At 33.9% G+C, this 27,631-nt stretch overlaps 1 protein-coding gene across 5 annotated transcripts in view; it reads right to left on the bottom strand.

Annotated features, from left to right (window-relative positions):
- Positions 1-1,999: 1,999 nt before the first annotated feature.
- Positions 2,000-27,631, bottom strand: part of NADK2 (NAD kinase 2, mitochondrial) — a 44,065-nt gene continuing 18,433 nt past the window's right edge. Inside the window, exons 5-14 of one of the 5 annotated variants that reach the window (XM_058564222.1) lie at positions 26,942-27,025; positions 24,905-25,041; positions 22,849-22,914; positions 19,753-19,831; positions 17,120-17,185; positions 15,680-15,775; positions 10,050-10,105; positions 9,858-9,911; positions 7,200-7,323; positions 2,000-4,968 (exon numbers count right to left, since the gene is read on the bottom strand). In XM_058564222.1, coding sequence (XP_058420205.1) covers positions 4,830-4,968; positions 7,200-7,323; positions 9,858-9,911; positions 10,050-10,105; positions 15,680-15,775; positions 17,120-17,185; positions 19,753-19,831; positions 22,849-22,914; positions 24,905-25,041; positions 26,942-27,025 — 901 coding nt within the window. In that variant the 3' untranslated portion in view covers positions 2,000-4,829. The remainder of the gene's footprint in view (positions 4,969-7,199; positions 7,324-9,857; positions 9,912-10,049; positions 10,106-15,679; positions 15,776-17,119; positions 17,186-19,752; positions 19,832-22,848; positions 22,915-24,904; positions 25,042-26,941; positions 27,026-27,631) is intronic. The other 4 variants (XM_058564226.1, XM_058564224.1, XM_058564223.1 and 1 more) reach the window with 4 other exon arrangements.

The following is a 27,631-nucleotide window of genomic DNA, read 5'->3' as shown; positions in this document are numbered from 1 at the left end:
CTTGATTCCTCCCTTTCCTATACCCTAGCCACAAGTTCCAGAGATATGAGGGACACTCTGGCCAAGTGCAAAATTTTTATTTCTGGATAAAGTGACTTGTGTCCCTTCTATCTTGGTGAACTCAATTTCAATCCAACAATTACTGAAGATCTAACAATGTGGAGGATATCGTGTTTGAACAACAGCACAAGGGAAGGTGCAGAACATATGAAAGGCACTAAGTAATCCAAGAACTGGGGAAACTAGAAAGAAACTCCTTTCCACTGGATACCCTAACCCTGGAACAAGCAAAAAGGCTTATTCCAAAAAGGCTTTTGGCTTTTCCTCTCCCCCTCCCCACCCAGCCAGATAGCCCAGGAAGTCAAAAAGGTGTTTTCACCAAGAGACTAACTTCGTTATACAGGTTGAAGCCCTACAGCCTGTACTAACTTCATTTTATGGATTTGTTCTCAGTTTAATATTTGAATTATTTTCAATATTTGGTATTTATTTTTACTTTTTAGTGACTCTAAATATTAAAATGCTGATATTTTGGTATTTCTCAAACCAAATACCAAAATATTTAACTTGCAATTTTGAGCATTAAAATCACTATATTTTAAAAAGGTCCTATGATGGCAGGGGCCATGATTGATAGGAGAGACTATAAAGTGCACTAATTTCCATAGTCCTACATTTTCTAATAGGCACACTAGAATGTATTATATCCCAACCATTACCTCACATTTATATTGCCTTTTTAAAAAAATACTGGCCATACTGTCATTTATATTGGCTTTTAAAATGCCTTTTTCACTAGAAACTATTAAGTTACTACTCAGGATAATAATTATAAGTTAATTTGCAGTGGTATTGCTGCAAGAGCCAGAAAGTACATAGAAGGGTAAGAATTCAGCAATATTTTAGTCTAAAACTACATGTCAAGTGGATAATCCACAATAACCCATTTGAAAGGCTAATGGAAATATTTAAAAGATTAAGAGAATGATTTTGTGAAGAATCATTTCATGAAGAAAAGATGCTTTGAAGGGAAGATCTGAGCCAGGGGGAAATATGTAACTACATAACAAAGCTTAATTACCAAAGGTATTTTAAATAGATTATTTTCTTGTGAAAGCCAAGAAGAACCAATCTAGTGTGGTGACAACCTGACAAATCATTCAAGCCGTCTTCGTCCATTCAAAGAAAATAAGCATGGGGCAAAAACAATAGTTGCAGTTGGGGGAAATGTCTACTTAACAGTTTGTCAAAACCTGGTTCTCAAGTACTGGCCTGCTTACTTCAACCATCCATACATCAGCTCCTCCCCACACACACACTCTATAAGTAAAGAATGTTAAGTTTCAGTATTGTAAAACTATCGTTTATTATCGTAATAGGCACTTTCCTCTCCAGCTGTGCCAATCTTTAAGTATTCATTGTGAGAAGGTACAAATCAGAACTCAATCTCTACTCCCAATCTACTGATATAAAAAGCTGTGTATTGGGGCCAGCCCAGGGGCACAGTGGTTAAGTTCAGCGTGCTTCGTTTCAGTGGCCTGGGGTTCGCAGGTTCGGATCCCCGGTGCAGACCAACACCATTCATCAAGACATGCTGTGGCAGTGACTCATGTACAAAATAGAGGAAGGTTGGCACAGATGTAGCCCAGGGCCCGTCTTCCTTAAGCAAAAAAAAAGGGGGGGGGATTGGCAACAGATGTTCGTTCAGGGCCAATCTTCCTCACCAAAAAAACAAAAAAAAAAAGCTGTGTATCGTTCAGATCTCTTAATCAGTCTTTTCAGGATCACAAGTTTGATTTTTTTTTTTTTTAGCTATTGATGTTTGATTTTTGAACAGGGAAAAATGAACAAAATTAGTTAATCCATGCCTTTGCTATCCTATAGAATATTCAAATTAACACAAAATATTCTTTTCTATTTTTCTCTTTAGTTCCTCCTTGTTTAGGCAGTAATTTTCTTAACAATGCATCTTAAAATAAAGCCCATGACACTCAAAAAATACTCTTCATACTTTCTTTAATATAGAAAATTTAATACACCTTCTCATTGACTTATGCCTTAATCCCTTCATAGTTATTTTTAATGTTAAAGAAATTGAAAATTGTCATTTAAACAATTCCTCTTTATAGTTCAGCAGTACATTTACTCTTTTCCCTCCCCTCCAATATATATAATATTTTTCATTATATCATTTACATATCACATTATCCCTGGGATCTTCTTTGCACAACTGTCTTGGTAGATACTATCTATCCTTAAGTATAATGATGCATATATTATGGTATATTGGTACAATGGAATGAATTTAGTGATTTAAAGTCTAAATTTACATTATTTTCAAAGCAGAGCAATAGATAATGTATCCTCAAACTTATATTTGACAACTTTTTCAACTCGAGTGAATATTTTTCAATAAAACATTTGTGTTAATTGGCTCTTTCTACTTCTTTTATTCATATTGTTCATTTTGATATTTAAAAAGTGAAATCAGTGGAAATTCTCTACATTGAAGACTATACATTTAATAAAACATATGATTTGATTTACTGGGGCCATGAATATAAGTACATATGGAGCATCAAAAATATTAAGTTAAAATTATCTGAAGAGTCTACACTTACAAGTTAAGCACTTTACTCTCTGATTACATGACAAATCATGGTTCTGTGTCAAAGATTAGCAGTGAATGAAGTCAGCAGGGCACAGAATAATACACATCAGTGGGGAAAAAGACTTTTGAAACATAATATTTTGAGAAAATCTAGTTTTCAAGTAATGAGCCCATAAGAGTTAAGGAAATACATGAAGTAAAAAAGAAGAAATAACAATAGTTTAATTTTATTCACATATAGTTGCCATTAAAAGGTTAATTCATAAAAAATATTTTTGCTATTCTAACATCCTTTGCCTCTCATCATCTCTTACAAATTAATCCCCACCATAGAGCAGAAATAGAAGTTATATTGCAAATGGAGCAAATAAGTGTTTTTTAAACCTTTAAACTATGGCTTATGAACAATTTTACATATTACATACAGGTTACCTATTAATATGTTACATATTAACAGATCTATGGTACCATTTTGGACAATCAGATTTCCTTGATTTAAAGATGGAGTTGGCATTTTTGTCAAGAAGGTATTTTATGCTGTTAGGGGAGTTTCTATAGTGTGGAATTTCACTTCTTTATAAAGTGGTATCTTAAGTATATCATTTTTAAATCAAACCGGAAACTAGATCCAGGTCTGAGAAAACACTAATTTTTATTGTATGCATCATATAAACTCTTTGCTATGGGTATCTATGCAGATACTCTTAATTAAAAAAAGAAAAACAGATTCTTGTTCTGGATATACATCAAAACCTAGATTACCTTTGTATAGTAGCATTTACATAAAAAATCTGACAAGAACATGTTACATATTGCAAAACTAAGAGCACTCAATTAGATTATACATCCTAGCTTACACAGAATTTACTTCTGAGCTCACTCGACTCAAGTTCTGTCAGGATTGTCTGCTTCATTCATCAATGTATATCCACCACTTGACACAGTACATGGCACAGAGTGGGTGTTCAATAAATATGTCAATGATTGAACAAAAATTTTTAACAGCAAGTGAAAAAAAACAGATACAACTTTGAATAAATGGCATAAGAATACCAATTGTCTCATGATGCAGCAATAGGTGCTTTTTGTGAAAATTCTAGGATTACTTATATTAACAATTAGATAAAAATAGTTTCCTCCCAAACTAAAGGAATTCTTATAGTGGGAGAAAAAAAGAAAAGCCATAACACTTTATCCTCCAAAGCTAACACGTGAAACTTGGAATATGAGCTAGGTGAAAACTACCATGAAATTAAAAGGCAATTCCAAAACTAATGTGTTTTGCATATTTATTAAAGAATCCATTTCCTTTCTGACAATATTCCTACCACTATGTGAAAATATTTTTTAAAGGTCTGACCAAACTCCTAGTAGAATATATCTAATCAGTTCATTCTTTTAGTCTTTGAATCCGTGTGAGAGAGTTTTAAATATGGAAGAAATCTATTAGACTCAAATCATTAAAAAAAAAAAAATTGCCTATGACCTAGAATAGCTATTGGACAATAGATTGGTAACAGCATCACGACTTTGTCCAGATATATGTATTTCACCCAGCACTGTCAAAATTATCCTGAAAGTCAATTAAATGAAAATGTCTATAAATAATTTCAAAAATGACTGTTTGAACATTTTAAATCAATAAAGAGTCATAACAACATCACTGTGTTCTGAAATTAGAAAATTCTCAGCACATATAAAAACGTTTCCTACTTCAATTAGGTCAATGTCAAGATTTATCAAAATTCTCCATCATCATCAAAATGTTTTAAAAATCTTGATTTTTAGGTACTATAAAAAATATACACTAATCAAATGATATGTATATGGTCTGACCAATTCCACAAAGTTAGGAGAAAAGGGAGAGAAAAAAACTTATACAGTTGTATTTCAAATCCTAAACATTTAATCCTTTATTTGAGCCTACCTTTCTCAATTTAAAAAGATATCAGCACTTTTGGATACCAATTGTAAGCAATATAGAAATTTCACTGGTATCAATTCAATCAGTTTAGTCCATCCATTTTCTTACACAGTGAACATCTTTTCCATCAGAATCCAACAGAATAATAATACAAATCTCACTTGATTAGTCACCTTTGAGCCTAGGGTCAACCAGTCTCAAGAATAACCAAAAAAATGTAGCTTTATGACAGGCAGTCTTTATGCAGTAAAAGTATTTTTCCGGTAATCAGAATTTGTCATCTGAGGAAATCCTTCACTGGTCTAGAAGCACAGTTCGAAGCTCATCTTCTTTATTGACCATCATTGAAGCAATTGCTCCATCATTAAACTCAAAAGAAGTTCCTCCATCCACAACCATACAGGCATCCCAACAACGAGAACGAACACAAACCCTAAGCAGAAAGAAACATCTCATTAAATATTAACAGTTTTCTTAACCCTAAATCATAGGTTCTTTAAAACCTTTAACTTTTGTCTAAACTGGCAGATCATTTGGCCTTGATTTTAAAAATCAAGTTGCTCTTTGGTATAAGAGAGTTAGTTAACTACGTAAATATATGGGTACATTATCAAAATCTCAAAATTTAAGTGTTCAAGATAGCTCCATTCACCCAAACAATTATGAGTGAACAAGTTCATAGTTGATGGAATTCATAGGCTTTTTTCATGTGACTGAATGTTGAGTTATTACCATCACAAGTATTTTAAGTATGGAGCAAGAATGTAACTATTTTCATGTAAAATTTTTACGTAAGTATAACACACAGAGGAGGCACAAATTACTAGGGTACAGCTTGATGAACACACTTGTGTAACCATCACCCAAATCAGAAGTGTTACCCAGCTCCCAGGAAGCTCCCTCACTGCCATCTCCCAGTCACTATCCCTGGCCCCTCTTCCCCAAGCATATCCACTACCCTAATTTCAATCACCACTGTAGTAATAGCTTTGTCTGTTCTTGAACTTTATATGAATGGAAGAATACAATATGATGCCTGTGTCTGCCTTCTTTTGCCCAATAGTATGTTTGTGAAATTCATCCATGTTATTACATGTAATAGTAGTATGTTCATTTTCATTGCTATATGAAAACACTTCCATTATATGAAAATACCAAAATTTACTTATCTCTTCTATTCATTGACATTTGGGTTTTTACCTATTGTGAGTAGTGCTGCTATGAATATTCTTGAGCATGTCTTTTGGTGTACACATTTCTGTTGATATATACATTTCTGTTGGATACAGACCTAGAAGTGGAATTATTGGGTCACTACATAGGCTATATTCAGCTTTGAGAGATAATTACCAAACAATTTTCCAAACTATTCCTAACAGTAGTGTATGAAAGTTCCAGTTGCTCCACTTTCCCAACAAGTGGTATTTAGCCATTCTGGTGGATGTGTATAGTATTATACTATGTAATTTTAATTTGCATTTCCCAGATGAATAATAAGGTAAAGGACATTCTTCACGTGCTTATCAGCCATTTGGATATCCTCTTTTGTGAAATGCCTGTCCATGACTTTTGGCCATTTTTCTACTGGGTTGCCTGTCTTTTTCTTCCTGAACTGTAGGAATTTTTATTTAATATATATTCTGGATATGAGTCCACTGCTGGATACAGGTACTGCAGATATCTCACTCTGTGGCTTGCCTTTTTACTTTCTTAATGGTGTCTTCATTAACAGAAGTTCTTAATTCTAATGTATTCAATTTATCAATCTTTTGTTGTTAAAGTGCTTGTTATGACATATTTGAAATACTTTCCAAGTGCTGAAGTCATGAAGCTATTCTATTTATATGAGCAAAAATTTAAATGAGTCTTTGTAGTCTCATCCAAAATGAGTATAGATTTGTTGATTAATCAAAATTAACTCTCAAATGAGTAAAGTGATTTTTAAGTAAGATCAGTTTCCTTTTTAGTGTCTTTCCTGGAAAAAAATCAATTGTGTATTCTCAAAAAGGAAAATATGCACACTATAAGCCGCAACTTGTAATTAAACTGTTCTTTGCTTGCCATGAGCTAGATAACATTTTTTCATAATTATAGGTTTTCTTGTTAGTTTGGAAAATTGGACAACTTTTACAAAATAAGAAATTATATTCATTTATGTATATCCTTCCCCCCTCAAAAAAAAAAAAAAAAACTGAAGCAAATTCAATAGATGTGGGAGAAGGTTCAGTTTTAAGGAATAGAAATGAATCCTACTCTAAAGGTTTACTGATATACAACTTAGGTTTTATATGAATGTTTGTTCTGCTTTTATTCTACAGCATATGAAAAACAGGTTGCTTTCCAGTTTCTTTTAAAATGATAACTTGCCCTTTTTGTGTCTTAATACATTTAAAAAACAAACAAATCCACATCACCCAATTAAGTAACCATTCTTATTCTATTCACTTCAATTTTAGTTTCTCTAAAATGGCACATTCAGTTTGAAAGAAAATATCACTTGAGCCAGGTTAGTATGATACCTCATTAGTTCCACAAGTTCTTTTTTTCCCACTAGATTAAGTATGAATGAGTGAATTTAATGAAATTGAATATTTTTAAAACTAAGTGTGCTTTATAATTACAAGGGATGAAAACATAGTCACAAGTCAGACCGTGGAAGCTTACTTTGAGGTAAAACAACGCTGACGACTGCTTGAGAAAACTCTGTTTGCTATTGGTTCTCGAATACTGAAAAGTATTTTTGGCTCTTCTGGACTGTAGAGTAGTGATTCATTATATTCGTTTGTTACTATGAAGGAAAACAACACCAATATTAGCACATTCAATAAAAGATGGTCACTTGAGAAGTGCAAAAATGAAAAAATGGATGCTATCCCCAAGGGTAATTCTGGAATTAAAGGAATTCTGTCCCACAGGTCTGTTTGGTGGCAAGTTTCTTGGAACTCAGAACACATTCCATCAAAAAAGCAAAAAACCTTATAAATGTGGATTACGTTCCAAGATTAGCCCATAGAAACCTACATCACCCACAATATAGCAGAAATAAGTACATCTGGGAAAAAGGAAAAAAAACTACAAAGTCGGTAGTTAAACAAAAATAGAGGAACTAGTTTATGGCACTCAAAAATCAAGTTGAGTTGCCATATTCTCCTGCCAAGTTCTTTTCTAAAATACCATGTCAAAAGTTCATAAGTTAATAGTCTTGATATAAAATGCAGTCCCAAACAATGACAGGCAATATGGTTTTTCCAATGAAAATGCCATTACTCAAGATATTTTTAGAAATCTTTGGGACCTGCTTTCTCTCTAATCAAGAGTCACACGAAAGTTGTCATGCAAAGCACAACTGGTTAAAGACAACTGTACAAAGAAATCAGGCTTGAAAGAACGTTTAATTGAGAGCCACATTAAAAGACATTACAAGACTGTCAGATGATCTACCTTATTTACCAAAATTTCATTTGAATTATTTGGTTCTCTTAAAAAACGTCTAATTCATTCTCAAAAATAAAAAATTGCCTCTCTGGAAACTCACACACAAAATGTGCTAGCTCTAAAGGAAGTAGTTGCAGAAGTGTCTGCAGCAGTGACGGCACCACTGGTGTTCACTATTGCTTCTGAGGACAGTCAAATCTTCAAAGGAGTCATGTACACTCAGTAAAGTGAAGTGGTATGTTATTAAGGGAAAAATCAATTACTGTGTTTTATATATACTCTTAAATTAATTTGTATACCTAATATAAATTTCAGTTGGTTTATATACATTATGTTTTAAGTCAAATTATAGAATGAGGAATCAATTACTAAAAATGCCTAATTTTCCTTTTTTTGATACAGATTTAATGCTAATGCTAGCTCATAAGCCATGATTAAAATAATCTTTTAGGTCTCAGAATGAGAGAGGGAGAACAGAGTCCATTTTAGAGAGCTGAAAGTGACTTCAGAGATTTAGTCCTGTTTTCAAACTATTTTAAAGGCATACCTCTCCCACAAAGGAATTCTTATGTGGAAATCCAAAATATACAAATAAATGAACTGACACTATTAAAATACTTTGTTATGTATTGCTAAATCATTTCAAAGGCAACCAATAAGAAGGCGGCGATTGCGATAACTCTCCAATTCAAGTGTTTGTGTTTATGGACGACAGCTGTGGCCGTATCCAATTGGTGGCTGTATTTTGTTTTGGTTGTATATGTTGAAAAATCCTTACATAGTTAGGTAGATGGAACTATAAACAAGTTTGGGTTTTTTTGTTGTTTTTAAAAAATAATTCACTTGAAATCTTAGGATACTCTTAAACAGAGATAGCAAGAAAAGCTTTAGTTTGAGGTCTGTTCAAAAATGATCCCGGTAGATGAGTAGACTTTAGCGTATTAAAATTTCACACGCAAATCAAAGTGTTTTTCAGTTTAAGAATTTAAATATTTTAAAAAAATAAAATTTAAAGAATAAATCTGAAGAATCCCTACGCACCATTGATCTACTTCCACACCCTCATTTTACATTTGAGGAAGTAGAGGAGTGGAGAATCACAATCTTGCTCGTAGTAGAGACTGGTTGGTCTAGGATTGGAACCCAGGTCTTCAAATTCCCTGATCAGTATCCTTTCTCCAACAGTGCTAGTCCTCTTAGAGGAACCCTGAAGTAACTGGGCTGGAGTAGGTGAGAGAAGGTTAAAGAGAACATTGTAGTGAATGTGAAGATGAGCATTCACAGCTCAGTGAATTCCTTCTCATTCAGAGGATAATAATGACACACCGAGTTTAAGCATGCTTTTCCAGATGTGTATTTTTCTTTTTTTTTTTTTTTGTGGGGAAGATTGGCCCTGAGCTAACATCTGCCAATCCTCCTCTTTTTGCTGAGGAAGACTGGCCCTGGGCTAACAGCCATGCCCATCTTCCTCCACTTTATATGGGATGCCGCCACAGCATGGCCTGCCAAGCAGTGCATTGGTGCGCGCCCGGGATCCAAACGAGCGAACCCCGGGCCACCACAGCGGAGCGCACGCACCCAACCACTTGCGCCACCTGGCCGGCCCCATGAGATGTGTATTTTTCTATTCCCCAAGACATGTTTGCGGTTACACTGTTTTGACATAGAGGTTATATTTCATGGTTGACAAAAATCATAATATAAAAGCCCAGCTTTAAACTTTTCATTGTTTAAATATATTTAAATGGATATTATATTAAGAACATGTTTGAGTCAAAAAAGTACTGTGCTTTGCTAATTAGACAAGTACACTTCACAATGACATCCTCAAAATCGATACACAACTTCAGGGAAACTGTTAGTAGTTAACAATCATTTGTCACTGACCTTTCTCTACCAATTCTCTGTTCAACGGAAAACTTAAATTTCCTTGTCGTTTTGCTATTGAAAAAGGAAAGGGGGAAAATATCTTGATTAAATAAAATACTTTGTGTCATATAGTAGCTAACATATAATAATATATATATTATATAGCATATTATAATTATATTATAACTTATAACACATTTTGGTACTCACCAATATTTAAAACATCCTCCACAGCCTGAGTTGCAACCCTGTTAATGTTGAATGACCTAGGAACAAACACCACATAAATTCTTTCTTGTTTTAATTCTAAAAACATACTAAAAATGAAAAAGGAATAAGCTACTTAATATACACAGAACTCTTAGAAGTTATCAGGAAAAAAAACAAGTGAAAGACAATAGCCATCTCACCTAGTTTTAAAAAACAGGCAAAGTACACAGACAAACAGTTCACAGGCCTATCTGAAACAATGTTCAATCTTACTCATACTTAAGGAAATACAAATTAAAACAAGATTTTTCTCAGATTTGCAAGCATTAAAAACTGATAAATAATATATTGGCATGGGTAGGGGAAAAGAAGTATTCTCCTACACTGATGGGATTATAGAAGTTACAGTTGGAGGACAATTCTGCACTATTAAAATTTGAAATGAACATTATTCTTCAATCCAGTAATTTACCCTAAAATATACTTGCACATGTAATACACAAAGACACGTACAAGGATATTTACTGAAGCACTGTTTATAATAGCAAAACAACTCAAATATATATCCATAGGAAACTGGTTAAATAAATTTTATTATAGCTACTCAGCAGAGTACTCCATAGATATTGAAAAGAGTAAAACAGAACTACATGTGCTGATATGGAAAGATAACCAATATGTTAAGTTAAAAGACCAAAGGTATTATATAGTATATATATTACTTTCCTGTTTTATTTATATTAAAAAAAAACAATTTTATATATATGGTAGTTGTGTCTGGAGATTAGTACTAGAGATATGAAATGAAAGAGAGACTAGCTTTTCATTGTATGCCCTTTTGTATTATTTAACATATTTTTTAACATGTGTAAATATTTCTTTAAATCATAAAACAGTTTCCTTTAAGGTGAGAAATGTTTTACCAGTATGATGCCTCACTTAGTCACTTAAAAAGAATTGTTAACACTATATGAATAACTTTTAAAAGTAACTCTGTCCTGGGGTCTATAAAGATGGTTAAGGAAAGGTGTTTTTAAAAAAAAAAAAAAATTCTCCCAAGTAATTTAGAATTCTTCTACTGCCTTGTAACTCTTCTCCCATGGCCTCAGTAGATAATCCCAATGAGGAGGAATAACATAATGAGTCACACAACTCTAAACCTAATTCAGTGGCTCTTAACTTCTTTCAGGAGAAGTAAGAGATACTCCGCATATCCTTCTAACCCTATAGCCTTCATATTTTGAGAAATGTGAAAACATTTTGGACGTTCTTTTAAGAACGCAGATACACAAATTTTTACATTAAAAATTTGGGGTCATTCACAGACCAAATCCCTATGCTAAAAAAATCTAAGATCTGGCCCTTGCCGATTCTATTTTTCACCATTATCTGACTCCAATTTCACATTCCAACCACAGCAAGCTCATTCTTGCCTCTGTACCTTTGCTCATACTTACTACGGAGTATAAAGCAAAATACTTTAAGTGTCCTGACTTTCTTTCTTATTGTTTAGTGAGGTTCACAATACCTATTCTCACTAGTATTACTGTTACATACTCCAAGACATAAGGCACTTAGGGCACTACCTGTCTCATGGCAAGAACTCAACACTGAATGAAAATGTCAAATGCTGGGGATATGTATGAGTTATATTCTAATTCCTCTGAATAGCCACATTATTGGAAGATACCATTTTGGAATTCTATTTTAAATCTAAAATGAGCTATGTTTATTAGGGTTTCATTGAATTAAACATATAAAGGGCAAAAGATTTTAGTGACTAATATCTCCTTATTGTAGTTAAGATTTAATTTAAGAGAACAAAAATCTTATAAGGCTTGCTCTAATATTCCTAGAACTATGAAATATTAGGGATACCACAAACCAACCCAAATTAAGTCCTCTGAGTTATGATTAAATTAAGACTAATTTCCTGTGATTGTAACTGGATCTCAGCCACTTCACTCTACCTTTAGGAGTGGTTTACATTCTACATCAAAGACCAACTATAAGCAGGTGTTAGCTAGCACATGATGACTTTTTTGTTGTCTACAACTTTCACCATTCTAAGAGTTCCCATTTGAAACCAGACATAATTTCTGCTAAAGACAAACAAATCGAAAGACAAATTGAGTCTTCTATCCTCATCAGCTAATACAACTTTCTCTCTCACTTAAGAACACCTCCTCACCCTTAATTAAGTCTGCTAGGACAGAATGTATGGAGAAGGAAGACTGGGAACAGTCTTAAGAACTAATGGAACCATATATGATCCCACTCTGTAGTACTTCTCCCAGTGTATGTAGTAAATAATATTCCACACCGGCAGGAGGACTGAAATGATAATGCAACAATTCAGAGACACTTGCTATGCAAATTAACCCCTACATCCTATGTCCTCTGGAAGAATTTTTAAAAATGAAAAGATGGGATAGCTATTCCCTAAGCCCATTTTTTTTTCCTGGACACACAGCTGGGCTATATTTTCCATCCCCTCTTGCCATATAGCCATGTGACTGAGTTCTAGCTAAAGGAATGAGAGTAGACATCACCAACAACACTTTTAAGCCTGTCTCATAAACCTCCCACAGGTAACCCTCCCTGCTTTCCCTCCTTCTGTGGCTTGATGTAAATGAGCACAGCGACTTTAGGAGCTATGTTTAAAAGATGGTAGAGCCAGATGAAGGAAGGAGCCTGGCTCCCTGAATCACCACTTGGAGGAGAGTCACCTGCCAATTAGAAACACACACTCGGACTCCACAGGAACAAGAAATAAACTTCGATTATGTTAAGCCACTGAGATTGTGGGTTTATCTGTTATAACAATTAGCTTACTCTAAGTTATACATTTCCACATTTCATATTCAAAGCAAGGACTAAGAAGGTCATATAGGAAAACAATCTCTGTATCAAAAATTAAAAGAAGAGTAAAAGAAATAGGCTACCCTATTTCTTTCTTTCCAGTGATTCTTCAGAGGTCTACCATTTAGAGTTAAGTCCAGAATTTAAATCTTGCCTTCACTATTTATTAGCCACACGGCTTTGGGCAAGTCAGTTAACTTCTGAAGCTTTTTATACTCTATTAATGAAAATAAAATCACCTACTTCCAGAGTATTTTTGAGAATTTAAATAATATACTTAGCTTGGGACAAAGAAAATGCTCAGAAATGGTAATGTGATAAGATAAAAATTATTAACATATAGAAACACACAGCTTTCCCTCAGCTCCTAGGATTCTCTTCTCTCCCCCCGTTTTCTGAAGAAAAAAGGACAAAAGATGAATGGGAAATGCAATCATAGCAAATAAATTATCAGTAATGAGAAGGAGTAGGGTGGAACATGTTAGAAGCAAGCGAACTGCACAGGGCTGAGTAGAGAAGAAAAGAGTCTGAATAACCAAGGTGGCACAGACAGGATACAGTTAGTGAGAGCGAGTTCTACACCAGAGCATAGGAGACAATAAGAGACTTTAATAAGCAACATAGAAAAGACTGAAATTCTAATCTAAGCCATACTTATTCAAGTGCAACATCAACTCAGGACTCAACTTGAAGCTGTGTGGCAGAGGAAGGGGTACTACTTTAAAAGCATAATGCCTCTTATTCTTAATGTTCTTCTCCATACTAAAAGCTTGAAAACTGAACCTATCAAAATTACACACACACCCACACACAACCCCGCCCTCCACGGCAGAAGTCGTAGCCCATTGCCTTTAGCATAAGAACTATTTAAGATTAGCAAGTTTATCTTGATAATTCTTCACAACCTAGTGACTTATCTTTCAACCGTGTGACCTCTCTAGATAGCTCCCCCTCTCCATTTAAAAGCTAGCGGTGAAAAAGACATTGGTTTTGTAGTCAAGCACACCTGTGCTTGTACCCGGGTTCTGACACTTACTAGTTGTGTGACCTCAGCCTAATTATTTATCCTTGCTAAGCTTCTATTTCTTCCTTCATAAAACAGGGATACTACTCCTTTCTTGCAGGATTTCTATAAGTCAATGTATAAAAAGTACCTAGCACAGTATATTCAAAGTAACAGGGGTAAAAAACGTAATGCTGAAAAAACAGGAAATACAACTCCATTTTAAACTACCAAACTTAAAAATCAGTTTGATACACACTGTTTTAGCTGTATTTGTGAGCATGTAGTCACTTATTCAAAAAATATTTGAGTGAATATGTATTAGGTACAGTGCTATGCACACAAAAAATTAGGCAGGAAAAAAAACCCACTAGTCACCACTCACATGCCTCAAGTTGCTCAAACTAGCTGGGTACTAGTTTATTAGATAACTAATAATGTGGTACGTGCTATAATAGCACTATGAGGAAAAAGAGCTGGGGAAGGACAAAAAAGAAATTAATCAATTATGCTTATAAAAGGAAGTAGGTCCTGGTAAAGATTTCCTACAGAGAATGACATTTGACAACTGGATTTTTCGGCCAGTGGATGGAAAGTAGAGTGTTCAGGCATTCAATGTGGGATGAATTTGCGCTGGGCAAAAACAAAAAGCCTAGCGAGAACATGGCTTGTGCTGAGAATTGCAAGTAGCCTGCAGCAGTCTCCGGAGTGCTGATGGGTTAGAGTAGGACAGCAGTAGGCTGGCAAGGTACCTCAGGTTATATTTAAAGGGCTTTATATGACAGACTGAGTAATCTGAACATAGGAGTCAATGAAAATTTTTAAAGCACAAAGGGATCTAGTCAGATTTTATCTACATTTTAGAAATATTACTCCATTTGTAGAATGGATGACAGCCTGAAGAATAAAGGGTGAGGCACAAAGAAAATTCACTAAAAAGATGGGGGCCCAGACCTAAGAAATAGCAGTAGAAATGGAAAAACAAAGGGCAAGTACTTTAGAAGTACAACTGATGGGATTTAGGAACCAGTATGTGTAGAGGGGAGAACAGGGAGACTCCAACGTAAGAGCAAGGTTTTGAGGAGTAATGTCTTTTCTCGAGAGCATGAACTCAGGGTAAACAAGGATACTAATAAGCAATACAAGGAACACAGGAAGAAAAACTGAAGACAATAAATTCAGTTTTGAATGTGTTGAATTTGAGATGCTATTAACATTCTATTTAGTAGGTAATTTTAAAAGATGAGTTTATACTCAGGAGAGAAGACTGCCACAGACAGAAGTGTGGGAGGCACCTGCATTTGTGTACTAAGAAGTAGAAGAGACTACCCAGAGAGAGGTTACAGGGTAAATAAGATACAGGATGCCCCAGGTTATCTCTGTTTAGGCTTCAATGCACAAACTTTCAGCATATTTTTTTGTATTGTACTTTGTTTTCATTTCTTTACTATTATTTAAAATATTCATTTAAAATAAATAAATATAGTCCCAAAAACATTTCTCATTTTCCTTTGTCTCTTTACAAACCTAGTGCAGTAGGCTAAATAATGACCAAATCCAGGCTGCAGCTGTAATTTAAGACATCAAGGCAGGACTCCTGGAACGTAATCGATGAGTGCAGCAGAAACTGAGCCGACCAATATAACACCACCATGCTACCTCTTGCGTGTTAGAGACCTTAGATACACCAATATGAGATATGAAGTAACTTACATTACTTAAAATATTTCAGAAAAGTTGATAAGCAACATCCCAAGTTACTCACCAAGCCTTTGATCCTGTTCCGGTACACAAATTGAGCCCTGAACTCTTCTGCTTTTCCCATGGACCATCATCAACTGAAATCTCATAGTAGGAAGCCCTATGAATGGAGAATATAAAACTGGATTTGGTCAACTTAGGGCTCACAGTAAATAAAAGTCTTTTTCAGAACTGATGAAATCTAAACAGGCCAGCTTGACTTAGACATAACCTGACCTAGTAGACACACACATCATGATGCTAATTCCAATACTGATTAAGTAAAAAAAGTTAAAAACAAATTCTGCATGTCTACATCCCTCTCTAATCTACATGCTCCTTTCTATCAATACTTTAATATTTCAAACAGGGGCTTCTTGTACATTTTTACCTAGCATTGCTGCTACTGTTTTTATGGAATCTAACACATGCAGAGCTTTATTTCGGAATTCAAAAAGAAAATATCATTGTTAGGCAAGTTTCATTCTTGGTAGCTAGTCCTTGAAATATCTAAGTCTGTATCTAATCCTTCGAGTTACCAACAGTTTCTGCTAAACTCTTGTTTCTTAAGTTACAAACTAATGTGCCTTCTGAATTGATAGTAAGCTAACAGAGATGATAAAGTTTTAAAGAAAAGTCTCAACCAGTACTGGATTAGTGGACAAAACTAGGGATAGAACTATAATTTCTTAAAAGATATATATTTCTTTGAGTATTTCATAAATATGAAATCAAATGGTTTTCTGACACCAGCAAAAATGACACTATTCTTTAACTGTATGAAAGTATAAATGACTTACAATTATTCAAAGAACTTTTGAAACATGTAAAAGCCTATTTCGTAAGCTATATCTTAAAATAATGGTGTCTGATCAACACTGGGTTATTCTTCCCCAGCAAATAAAAAAGTTAAAATAAACCCTTAACAAAATACAGCTTTTCAAAATAATGAGAATTATTAGACATACTTGCAAATACTAACACTCTATAGATAATTTCTCTCTTATTCTAATCTTTTCAATGCCAACCTCTTAATTTGTGCAGGTTTTATATGATACACCAACTCCTTTTCATTTTTTCTTTGAAGTCAACATTCTTCATAAAAATAAAAGAGAGCAGGCCTAATATTCACATTTAATCTATTTCATGGCTTTGTTATGTCTTCCTGGAAAATTAGGAATTTTAGATACATTAGGAGCCTATTACATACAGACAACCCAGCCAAATCCATAGAAATGGCTGCTATTATGCCAGAATCACACAGAAACAAGAGATTAGAGGTAAATGGGGATAGAAGAGAAGCAGAGGTGGAGAGGAAGAAAAGTATAGTCAGGTGAGAGATGTTGAGCCCAAAACAATGAGTAAATTTAGTGTTATTCTCACATGCAGGTTTATCAAAATTAGTCAACTCATAGAATTTCTGTTTCAGGGAAATTATTTTTTGTAAGGCAGCAATAAAACTCACAGTCCCTTTAGAGTGGGTATACTTCTTCTTAAATTGTCCACTGCTACAGCCCAAGAATAAGACATTCTAGGTTAGAACAAATAGGAGAAAAGAGAAAAAAAAATTGGGCTTTTAAAATGTTCTTAAATCTAAGAACATTATAAATGAGGCAGGAATAATATTGCTGCACTTCATATTTTCCAAGCAAAGCACTTAAGTTTTCAGGGCATAGTGAATCCTCAATATAGGATGTGGAATCAGAAATACTGGGTTTATATGACAGTTCTGATGCTAATTATATGAACTTGGACAAGTTATTTGAACTCTCCAAATCTCAATTTTTTCAGTGATAAATACAACCACCTTTCTCACAGGGTTGCTATGAGCATTAAAAGTAATAACATACACAATACACACAGTGCCTGACACAGAGCAGGCAGCCAATAAATGTTCATTTCCTTTCTGCCTGAGGGTCTATGTCATAGAATCTTTACAAACAAGTGCTAATAGCTCCAATAGTTAAACCTTTTTCAATAGTGTCAGAAGCCAAACCATTGCTGTCCTTATCTTAGTACAGATATAAGGTGAGGCATCAAAGAACACAAAAGAAGCAGCATCAGACATTATTTAGGAGATAAATCAACCGAATCACTACTGCCACAGAAAATAAAAGCATTCAATCTAAAATCTCCAGTGGGACTTCACTGAATTCCCAAATCTATCAATTGATCCCAGTTTTACTCCTTTTATAAGTTATTTTTTAGTAAGTACAAATTATAAAGCAACGCTAGTAGAAGCTCTCATAAGTTACAACCTTTAAAATATACAAACAGAATAATATAAGCCATTAAATGGCTTCCCTAGAGTAAGCACAAACTCACAAAACATTTTTACCTTTGTCATCGATTTATTTTAATGTAGACTTTCTCCAATCTCATTTAAAGTCGTTGCTCTCTTCTCTTATGTCTTTAGCAATAATGACTAGATTATACCACTAATTAGAGTTAAATTTTCTCCCTTCTCTCTTCTATCACATAAATGTATCCATTATTCATTTCCATATTGCTTCAAACTTGATATGCAGCAAAAGAAAAAATGCTTTATATATAGTATGTCTTACTATATAAAATATATTTTTACACTTTACTACATTTTTAAGTTCTTTAAAGAATATATTTTTACTTGATTTCTTTGAAGAATAAATTCTACTTTTAACAAGTTTTTAAATTATGTATTTTACCACTCTCCAAAAAATTTAGATACCACCACCTTTATCTTATTCATCTTTACACACCCTCATGACTCACATATGACACATAGCAGGTGCACAATATATTTTTATTGAATAAATTTAAAATTACATTAATCAAAATAACTACAACACTCAAAAAGACTGTTGAAATCATTCCATTGAATCAAGCTTTGTTCTTTTCAGTACTACGTGAGTTAAGTCACTGGCTAAAACATGGCTAGCTTTTTTAAATTAAGACAAACTTCTCTCAACATAATTAAACTTCTTATGAAAAGATATGACTTAGAATAAACAGAATGTCAGAATCGATGGAACTCTCACTAAACTAGGGAATTAATTCCATGAACTTCAAAGGGTCACACGGTTCTGGTAGCAGCAAAGTGGGACACAGATTCACCTCTAGTCTTCCACCTCTAATTTACTTACATCCACAAAATGAGAAGTAAGGCAAGTGCTAAAGTACTACCAAGAGTTAAATTAACTTTACATTCTGGCAGTCATTTTATAACTGGTAACTAATGTCACACAAAAAAAAGTTTTGCAAAAAATTCTGCTAACAATTTAAGCCAAAGTTATATTCAACACTCACAAAACAGATTTCTTCAGTAATAAAACACATACTATATTTTTATACTCCAAATGAAGAACTTTATTAACTTTAATTTTTGGTAATAATGGTGACAAACTTTAAATTGTCAATATACTTGCCTTATGATGTTGCCCTAAGAAGAATCCAGTATTGCCTATGTACTATTTCTGACAAAAATGTTTAGTCTGAATCTTATCATGCAGAAAAAGAAAAATCATACAAATCTAAAATAAGAGATATTCTGCAAAGCAATTTGCGTACGCCATTCAAAAATATTAATATCATGAATGACAAAATACGGCTGGGGCTAAGGAACTTTTCTTAATTAATTCTAAAGGGCCATGATGGCCAAATGCAATGTGTGATCCTTAATTGGATCCTAGATTAAAATAAGCAAACAAATAAGTCAGCTTTAAAAGATATTATTAAGACAATTAGTATGAAAATGTTAATATGGACTGTCTATAAAAGTTTTATATCAATTGCAAATGTATGCCTAGTATATCATTCTTATAAACATTTATAAACCACCTATATGACAGATTAAAGGCTCTGGGAAAGCCTGCAGTAAAGAAATCTGAATATCTTTGTTTAACCTAGGGTTTCACAAACTTTTCTGGTCATCGAACCTTCTTTCCTCTTAACATGTATTAACATGTATGAAGGTTTTGGAAATATTTTATTAAATAATTCATTTCTATTGCTTATACAGTATTAATTAGTCACAAATCTTAGATTGTAGAAATTGAATAAACACGTAAAAAAATACTAAAATATTAAATTCCGAACTCAAGATCATAGGCTTAAAAGTACCTGGACGATAGACTCTCCCCAATGAAGACTTCATTTAGTGCTCTCACTGGCAAAAGCTGAGGTCCTGAAGTGTCAGACCCTGCAGGTAAGGAAAAAACAATCCAAGATAGCTCCTTAAATTTTAGAAATGTTATAATTAAATTTTATAAAACATTAAAATATTCATATTTTTGTCTTAATAGAATCATATACTTTAACATTATTAACATATAAATCAAATATCTCTTATTTAAAGTATTCGTAATAAAAACCTCAAAGTCAACTAACATTATAGCTGCAATGAAGCCTCTGTCTCTCCAAAATAAACCTTAATTCTTCTTGAAACAATTTTTCAAAAATGATGATATATATTATCCATCTCATAAGATTCTTGTCACACTTAAGTTAGTTTTACTCCGGAAGCTTCAGAGGTAGAAATTATCAAGTACTTCCAAAGGAGAGCCATTTGGGATTTAAGTGGCAAATTATACCCATAGCTCATGCTGGAAACCAAATCATTTATATTAGAGACCAGATTTTTTTTTTTTTAAATAGAAAACCTCAAGAATGTTTTTAGCAATAGCAGCACCGGAGGAATACTGCCAAACCTCCTTTCATGATTCCTAAAAAATGTCATCTTTTATTTTTTTACTCTATAAGGTTGTATGCACAGCTTAACTAATCTTTCTTGACAACTATTTAAACATCACTCCATCACACAAAATCCTCCAAAGGATTCTCATTACTTTCTGGATCAAACTTATGATTGTCACCTTCAAATGGTTTCTTTTACTTTTTATCTTTTATCAGTCTCTAACTGGAAATGCCAACCCCATCTTCTCAATGTCACCAAGACCAGATTCACTGCAACCAAGTAGCTCCCACCAGGCAAGCACCATGAGACAAGTTTCCTTTTTTGTTTCCTCCATACTTTCTCCTAAGTCAAGGCTTAAAAGTCCACCCCAATTGTGGTAGCTAGCCTCCAAGATGGTCCCCAGTGATTCCTGCCTCCTGGTAGTCACATTCTTATGTAACTCTCCCTGTCGCATCACACCAGGATTAGTCTACGTAACCAACATATGGCAGAAATGATGGTACGTCCCTTCTGAGATTTGGTTAAAGAAGACACCCTGGCTTCCTCCTTGGTTGCTCTCTCTCTCTCTGATCCCTTGGTCTGGAGGAAGATATTTCACGAGCAGTCCAATGGAGAGACCAACATAGTGAAGAACTGAAGCCTCTGCTAACAGTCATGTGATGAGCTGGGAAGAGGATTTTCCAGTCCCGGTCATGTCTTCAGATACTGCTGTCCCAGCCAGCAGCTTGACTGTCACCTCCCGAGAGACCCCACATCAGAACTAACAAGCCAAACCGCTCCTGGATTCTTGACTTCACAATTTCTGTGAAATCATAAATATTTATGTTTTAAGATACTAAGTTTTGAGGTAATATGTTATGAAGCAATAGATATGTAATACACATTAGACACTAAATACACTAATAAAACTTTCCACCATTGTCACCAACCACTGATCTAATATTCTCTTCTGACTTGCTGGCCTGATTATTATTATATTCTTCTGTTTACATGTTTATTGAACGTTAATTACATGTATCTCATTTCTTTTGGATTATAACTGCCTAAAGGGGACCCAACTATTCTTTCAAATATAACAAGTTGTTATTACAATGCCAAGGACCCTTTGCAAACTTATTTGACTAAATTATATAATGGGTTAACATTATCAGCTCAATCTCATAATATAATACAAAGAATTTGACACAAAAAACTATATAAAAAAGATTTGATGTGTTTATTCAAATTTGCACTTAAGACTGCAAAACCTGCTAACTTGTGAAACTATCTTAATTTGGTACTAGATATATTCACTTTCTCATACCTGACAGTTTTACAAATGTAAAAAGCTAAAAGTTATTGTTTAAACATTTTTCTTTACATAAGGTAATTACTAATGGAATTTGTTTTACATCTCGCCAGAGATTTTCTGCAAATGCTCAACTAACAGTACATATGTGCTAAATATTACTAACTAATAAATCTGAATTCTCACCATCAAACTGTATCCGTATGTTTTTCTTTTATATGGTCTTGATTTTCTACCTCTATTTCCATTTTTCCTCATCCTAATTTTCCTTTCCATATTGCACTTTTATTATGTATACTTGCTGAATTTCACCTGAAATCTTTTGTCAAAGGAGGAAAAGAATACATAAAATAGTTTCAAGTCTCATTAATCATCTTAATTCTGCTTATATTTTCTTTCATGCTAATCAACTACCAAATATTACCTAATCATGAGACTGTTCATTTATAACTTGCTTCAAATAGGACATGAAAAGATGGACTCCATACCAATTAATAATTTTTCTATCCAAGAGAATTGATTACAAAATTAATTATAATTTATATTCTTAAATATAAAACTGTTATACTAGTGACAGGGACTGCTACACTGTGCAATTCTCTCACACTGCCATTCTGTTGGGCTATGTTTCCGGGTCTACTTGCATTGGCTATACCCGTAAGACTAGTAATGGCCAATGGGATATGAGCAAAAGTAGTGAAAAAGCCCAGCTCCTAATACTTCCCTTAAAATCCTCCACACTCTCACTGGCTTCGTCTCCCCACAAACTACAGAGGATCCAAGAGAAGACTCAGAGCCTTAGAAGATGGTAGGAGCCACTGTTTGGAAGTTGCCTGAACAACCCTTGGACAGTGAGATGAGCTAGAAATAAACCTTCATTAAATTAAGCCACTGGGGGCCAGCCCCGTGGCTTAGCGGTTGGGTGCTCGCGCTCCACTGCTGCGGCCCGGGTTCGGATCCCAGGTGCACACCGACGCACCACTTCTCCGGCCATGCTGAGGCCGTGTCCCACATACAGCAACTAGAAGGATGTGCAGCTATGACATACAACTATCTGCTGGGGCTTCGGGGGAAAATAAATAAATAAATAAAATTAAAAAAAAAAAAAAATTAAGCCACTGGGAAACTAGGACTGTTTATCAAATCAATTCACTTATCCAAATTAATACAACCAGCCATGCAAAGTTACTAGTTTATGTGATTAAAATTTTTAAAAGTAATAAACCAACCCTACCTTCCCTCGAAGGTATACAGGTAATAAAAATGAATTCTTCTTCATTAACTTGTACACAAATACAATCTAGTTAAGGATAGATTACACTATGTAAGATAGAAAATTTTATTTGCTTGAAGTTATAGTTTCCCTTTTTTAAGCTGAAAAGTAAAAAAAAAGAACTAGGATTTTTTTTTTTTGTAATCTTTTGTTCTAAATTAGAAAGCTAAATCAGGGATCAAACATGGTGGCATATTTATAATCTCAAACTTACTCCTATATTCAAAAATCCCAAATGGCAGGTTCCTAGGAAATGTTGTTTCCTGCCAACTTAAAGAGACTTTAAATAGAAAATATGAGATATATCTTGAAATTTTCCTAAATTTTTCCTCAGAAAATAAAGCTATCAAAAAAACCTAACAAAAAAGCTCTCTAAAATAGTGCCTACACATAGCAAATATCATACAAATGTTAACAATAACAATAATATTAATAATTAAGTATAGCAACTTCCAGTTACTATTGAGAAATCTGAGATTATTCTGATTCCAGATTCTTTATATATTTTATATATATATATTCTTTATATATAAAATAACCTGCTCCAACCACAATCACCACCCCCCACCACTTCCTCTCTGGAAGCTTGCAGGAGCTTTCTTTTATCCCTAGTATTCCGACATACCTTAGTGTGGAACCTTTTACCATTAATTATGCTAAGTACTTTGTGGGTCCTTTTAATTCAAAGACTAGTGCCTATGTTTTGAGAAATTTTCTTATTTTTTTATTTTGAACATTTTCTCTGTTTTTTTTTTAGAACTATCATTAATCAGATATGAACATCCTGGATGTTACTAAGTTTATATGTAATTTTAATTCTATATATAATATATTAACTTAGTTTATTAACTAAAAATACTGAATCTGAGACAGGAATCTGAGCGATGAATCTTTGAATACCAACCTACATCTTCCTTTAAGACTGTTGGTGAAAAGAGCCAAATCCTGAACATCGTTTGGTGGCAGCAACAACTTCTCTTGGTGAGGAATGAAGTAAAATTTCTAGCTAAGATTTTAAAATCTTACTTAATAGTTACTGCAGTCTTTCAAAAAAATAATAGGAATTCATTGCACGTTTTTCTTAAAAGATTTCTAAAATCAAATGATCGTTTTTTTCAGAGGGAGAAGGAGCATCTTTAAAACATGACATGAACACCTAGTTAAGGAACATGCTAACCTATAAAGCTATAAATCACCATGAAAAACTCTGAAAAAATGAATATAAATAAACATGAAGTACCATGATAGGACAGAGACAGAAAGCAGATATGTAAAGGTAGTTTTTCCTGATAAGTTAAGTCAAGAAATGAAACACAGGAGAAAAAATATCTTTTTATGCAGTCCATAGAAATTTAGATATCTTTTGGGATCTTCTTGCATCATGAAAGTCTTACAGTTACTGGAAAAAGTGAGAAAATATGGCTAAATTATAATCCATAAATTAGCTCAAAACTGAGAATTCACCTTAACACTTATAACAAAAAAGCTGCATATCACCTTATGCTAATGTTCTCCTAGCAGTCTTATACAAATGTTTGAAACACAAATCTTAAGGCTGGGATGTAAAATTCCCAACAAAAAGGTTTTAATCAATAATTCCAACTATAGCAAATACATTTAAATATGACTATATAAATGTATAGTTATTAAGGAAATTTCCACAGATTAGCTCATTTTATTTCTACTGCTTTTTCTTTTTTAACATTTCAAAGATTAAGGCCAAGAATCTTTCCTTAAATATCAACTATCCTCTTGGACATTTTATAATCCTTCCCTAATCAACCTGTTTTCAAACGCATCCTAGAAAACATTTCTTCTAGAAATATGCTATATTTCTTACTTCAGAATCTAATCATAGTAAATTTTACACCTGAAGTAGTTCACTGTACTTTCTTAAGTGTTGTTAGTGGCACTAAAATCCCCAAATAATTATAAATTATTACTTTTAGAAATTACAGATCAAAGGAACTGTAAGTAAAATATTGCCTCCAACACATCTAATTCCCAATCCACCTACTTTCATCACGAACCCTTTCAATGTTGAAGGCTCTGCTATGTTGATGTAAACTTAGTTGCTGTTCATGAAGGTCCACAGGAACAGGGTTTATGCCAGTCCCTTCAAGGTATAACCTGATTCGCTGCCTGCATAACCACCTTAGAAGAGTGAAGGAAAAGCAAGTTAAGAAAGAATAAACTAAACTAAGAATTAGACATTATAATTTCACCCAATTAAAAAACTCATGTTAGGGCCGGCCCCGTGGCTTGGCGATTAAGTGCGCGCACTCCGCTGCTGGCGGCCCAGCTTCGGATTCCAGACGCGCACCAATGCACAGCTTCTCCGGCCATGCTGAGGCTGCCTCCCACATACGGCAACTAGAAGGATGTGCAGCTATGACATGCAACTATCTACTGGGGCTTTGGGGGAAAAAAAATAAATAAATAAAATTATAAAAAAAAAAAAAGAATATATTAAAAAAAAACTCATGTTAAAAAACTAGTAATTCCATGAACAAATTATACCAGAAACAACTAAAACCCACAGAGTCCTGCTCAAAGACAGATAGAGATGTTTATTTCTCTTTTCAATTACAATGGAAATATCTAATGTATTTGTACAAAATCTCCCAAATCACTTGAATTAAAGTCAAATTCTTTATCAAGTAGCCATGAAATCCAAGATACTGAGCTAGATATAATTGTGTTTTGCTCATCAAAAAGTATAACATATGCAAAAAAGAAATCATTCTGAAATTAAAATAATATTGTGATAAGGTGGTTGGATTAGATAAAAATCTCTCCCCCAAAATTTTGTAATGATTTTTTTTACAATAAAAGAAAAAAGAGATTAATAACGAATATTATAACATTTAAGATTAAACCTAAAAATTTAAATGACATTTTTGGTAAAAGTAAAAAAAACAGAAATAGGTTTAATTAATTTCAAAACGAAAAATTGATGTATCAGAAGCCACCAGGACAGATTCTGCCACTTGGTGGTTATAAATTAGCCATTTCTAGAGGTGCCAAATTTCTGAAATGACTAGAAACTAAAATCATTATTAATAAAATGATTCCAGAAGTCAAGAAGACTTAGTACAGTTTCACAAATACCCAGGGACAAAGCTCTCTCAAAGAACAAAATCCAGTCTAAGTCACAAAATGAAAAGCAGCCCAACTTGGCTCTCTCCAATATAATCAGCCAACTCCATCTCAGCTCTTCCTTCCCTCCTTTTTTCAGGATAGTCTGACCACTGAACAAATTAGGTGAAAAGAATATGAAAAAATATCCCCAGTGCTTAAGAAACACTTCATATGCAAGACAGAGAAAGTAGGAATCTCTGGGAGAGAATCTGTGGAAGAGAATCTCTGGGGAGAGAGTAAAGCCAACCCTCAGTCATTCTGGATGAGAGAAGATGAGGAGAAAAAATATAAAATCTCAGAGAATTCAATTTCAGCCAACAGTTTTAACTATCTTTCCACCAAACTGCTAAGAACATGTAACAATGTTAAAAAAATAGAGACCATGGCCTCTCTATCACACTGAAGGAGAAAAACTTTCACTTGCAATTCCATTATAGGCCCAAGTGGCATTTGTCAGTTTCTTGACACAGTTCCAATTAGACTAGAAGAAGGTAAGTTAGATCTGTGTGTGACTCAGTTAATGTATTACTTTTTATGGCTACTGCTATAACTACGGACTAATCCATATATTATCTAATTTGTTCTGTTTAACAGCATTTTTGTGTGTGTGTGTGAGAGGAAGATTAGCCCTGAGCTAACATCTGTTGCCAATCCTCCTCTTTTTGTTGAGGAAGATTGGCCCTGGGCTAACATCCATGCCCATCCTCCTCTACTTTATATGTGGGACACTGCCACAGCATGGCTTGATAAAGTAGCGCATAGGGCCGCACTGGGGATCTGAACCTTAGAACCCTGGGCCACTGAAGCAGAGCACACGAACTTAACCACTGTGCCACCGGGCCAGCCCCTAACAGCATTTTTAATGACACACATTTATTAAGATGTTTATATAACACTAGTAAAAAATTCCTACCTGAACTCGCCACGATAGAACTTCTGTAAGGCTTCCGGGAAGGAATGTGTATATCGAACAGGAAGACATAAATGACCCTCAGACCTTTATTTTAGAAGGGATTTGGGGTGGTATAAAGAGAAAAAGAAAAAAAAAACTTAATTCAAAAGGTATCACTAAACTACAAAAATCAGATATGAAATTTTTAAAAATTCTACTCTATTCTTCTTTTGCCACAAAATTGTCTGTACTTGCAACAAGAACAAAAAAAGACCAAATAGAAATAGTAGTTTACATCCAGCTTTAATGCCATAATATACAATACTACTTAAGTCTCCACATTCCGGTGAAATTAAAAATAACAGCAAATCTGCCTCTGATTGATTACTCTATAAAATTATCTAATGGTATAGTGGTGTTTGTATCTTACCTTTAAACTATTTAACTATTAACTTTGGGCAAGTCACTTTAGCATCAGCTTCTTCATCTCTAAAAGGGTGATAAAACCACCAATCTCAAAAGGTTATTCTGAGGAATCAAACTACTTAAGTGAAAGTGTTTTGAACCATAAATCCCTTTTTAAATGTCATTTAAGAAATTTCACGTCACTAAAAAAACTCAGAAAGCTTAATCCACTGTAATCTTTCATTATTCAAAAAATGTATTAGGATGAACTCCTTCAAGGAGTTAACAGCTTGATGTGGAAGACAG

The sequence above is a fragment of the Diceros bicornis genome, chromosome 20, assembly GCF_020826845.1.
Source record: "Diceros bicornis minor isolate mBicDic1 chromosome 20, mDicBic1.mat.cur, whole genome shotgun sequence".
Lineage (NCBI taxonomy): Eukaryota > Metazoa > Chordata > Mammalia > Perissodactyla > Rhinocerotidae > Diceros > Diceros bicornis.
This window is presented reverse-complemented; position numbering and strand designations above follow the sequence as displayed.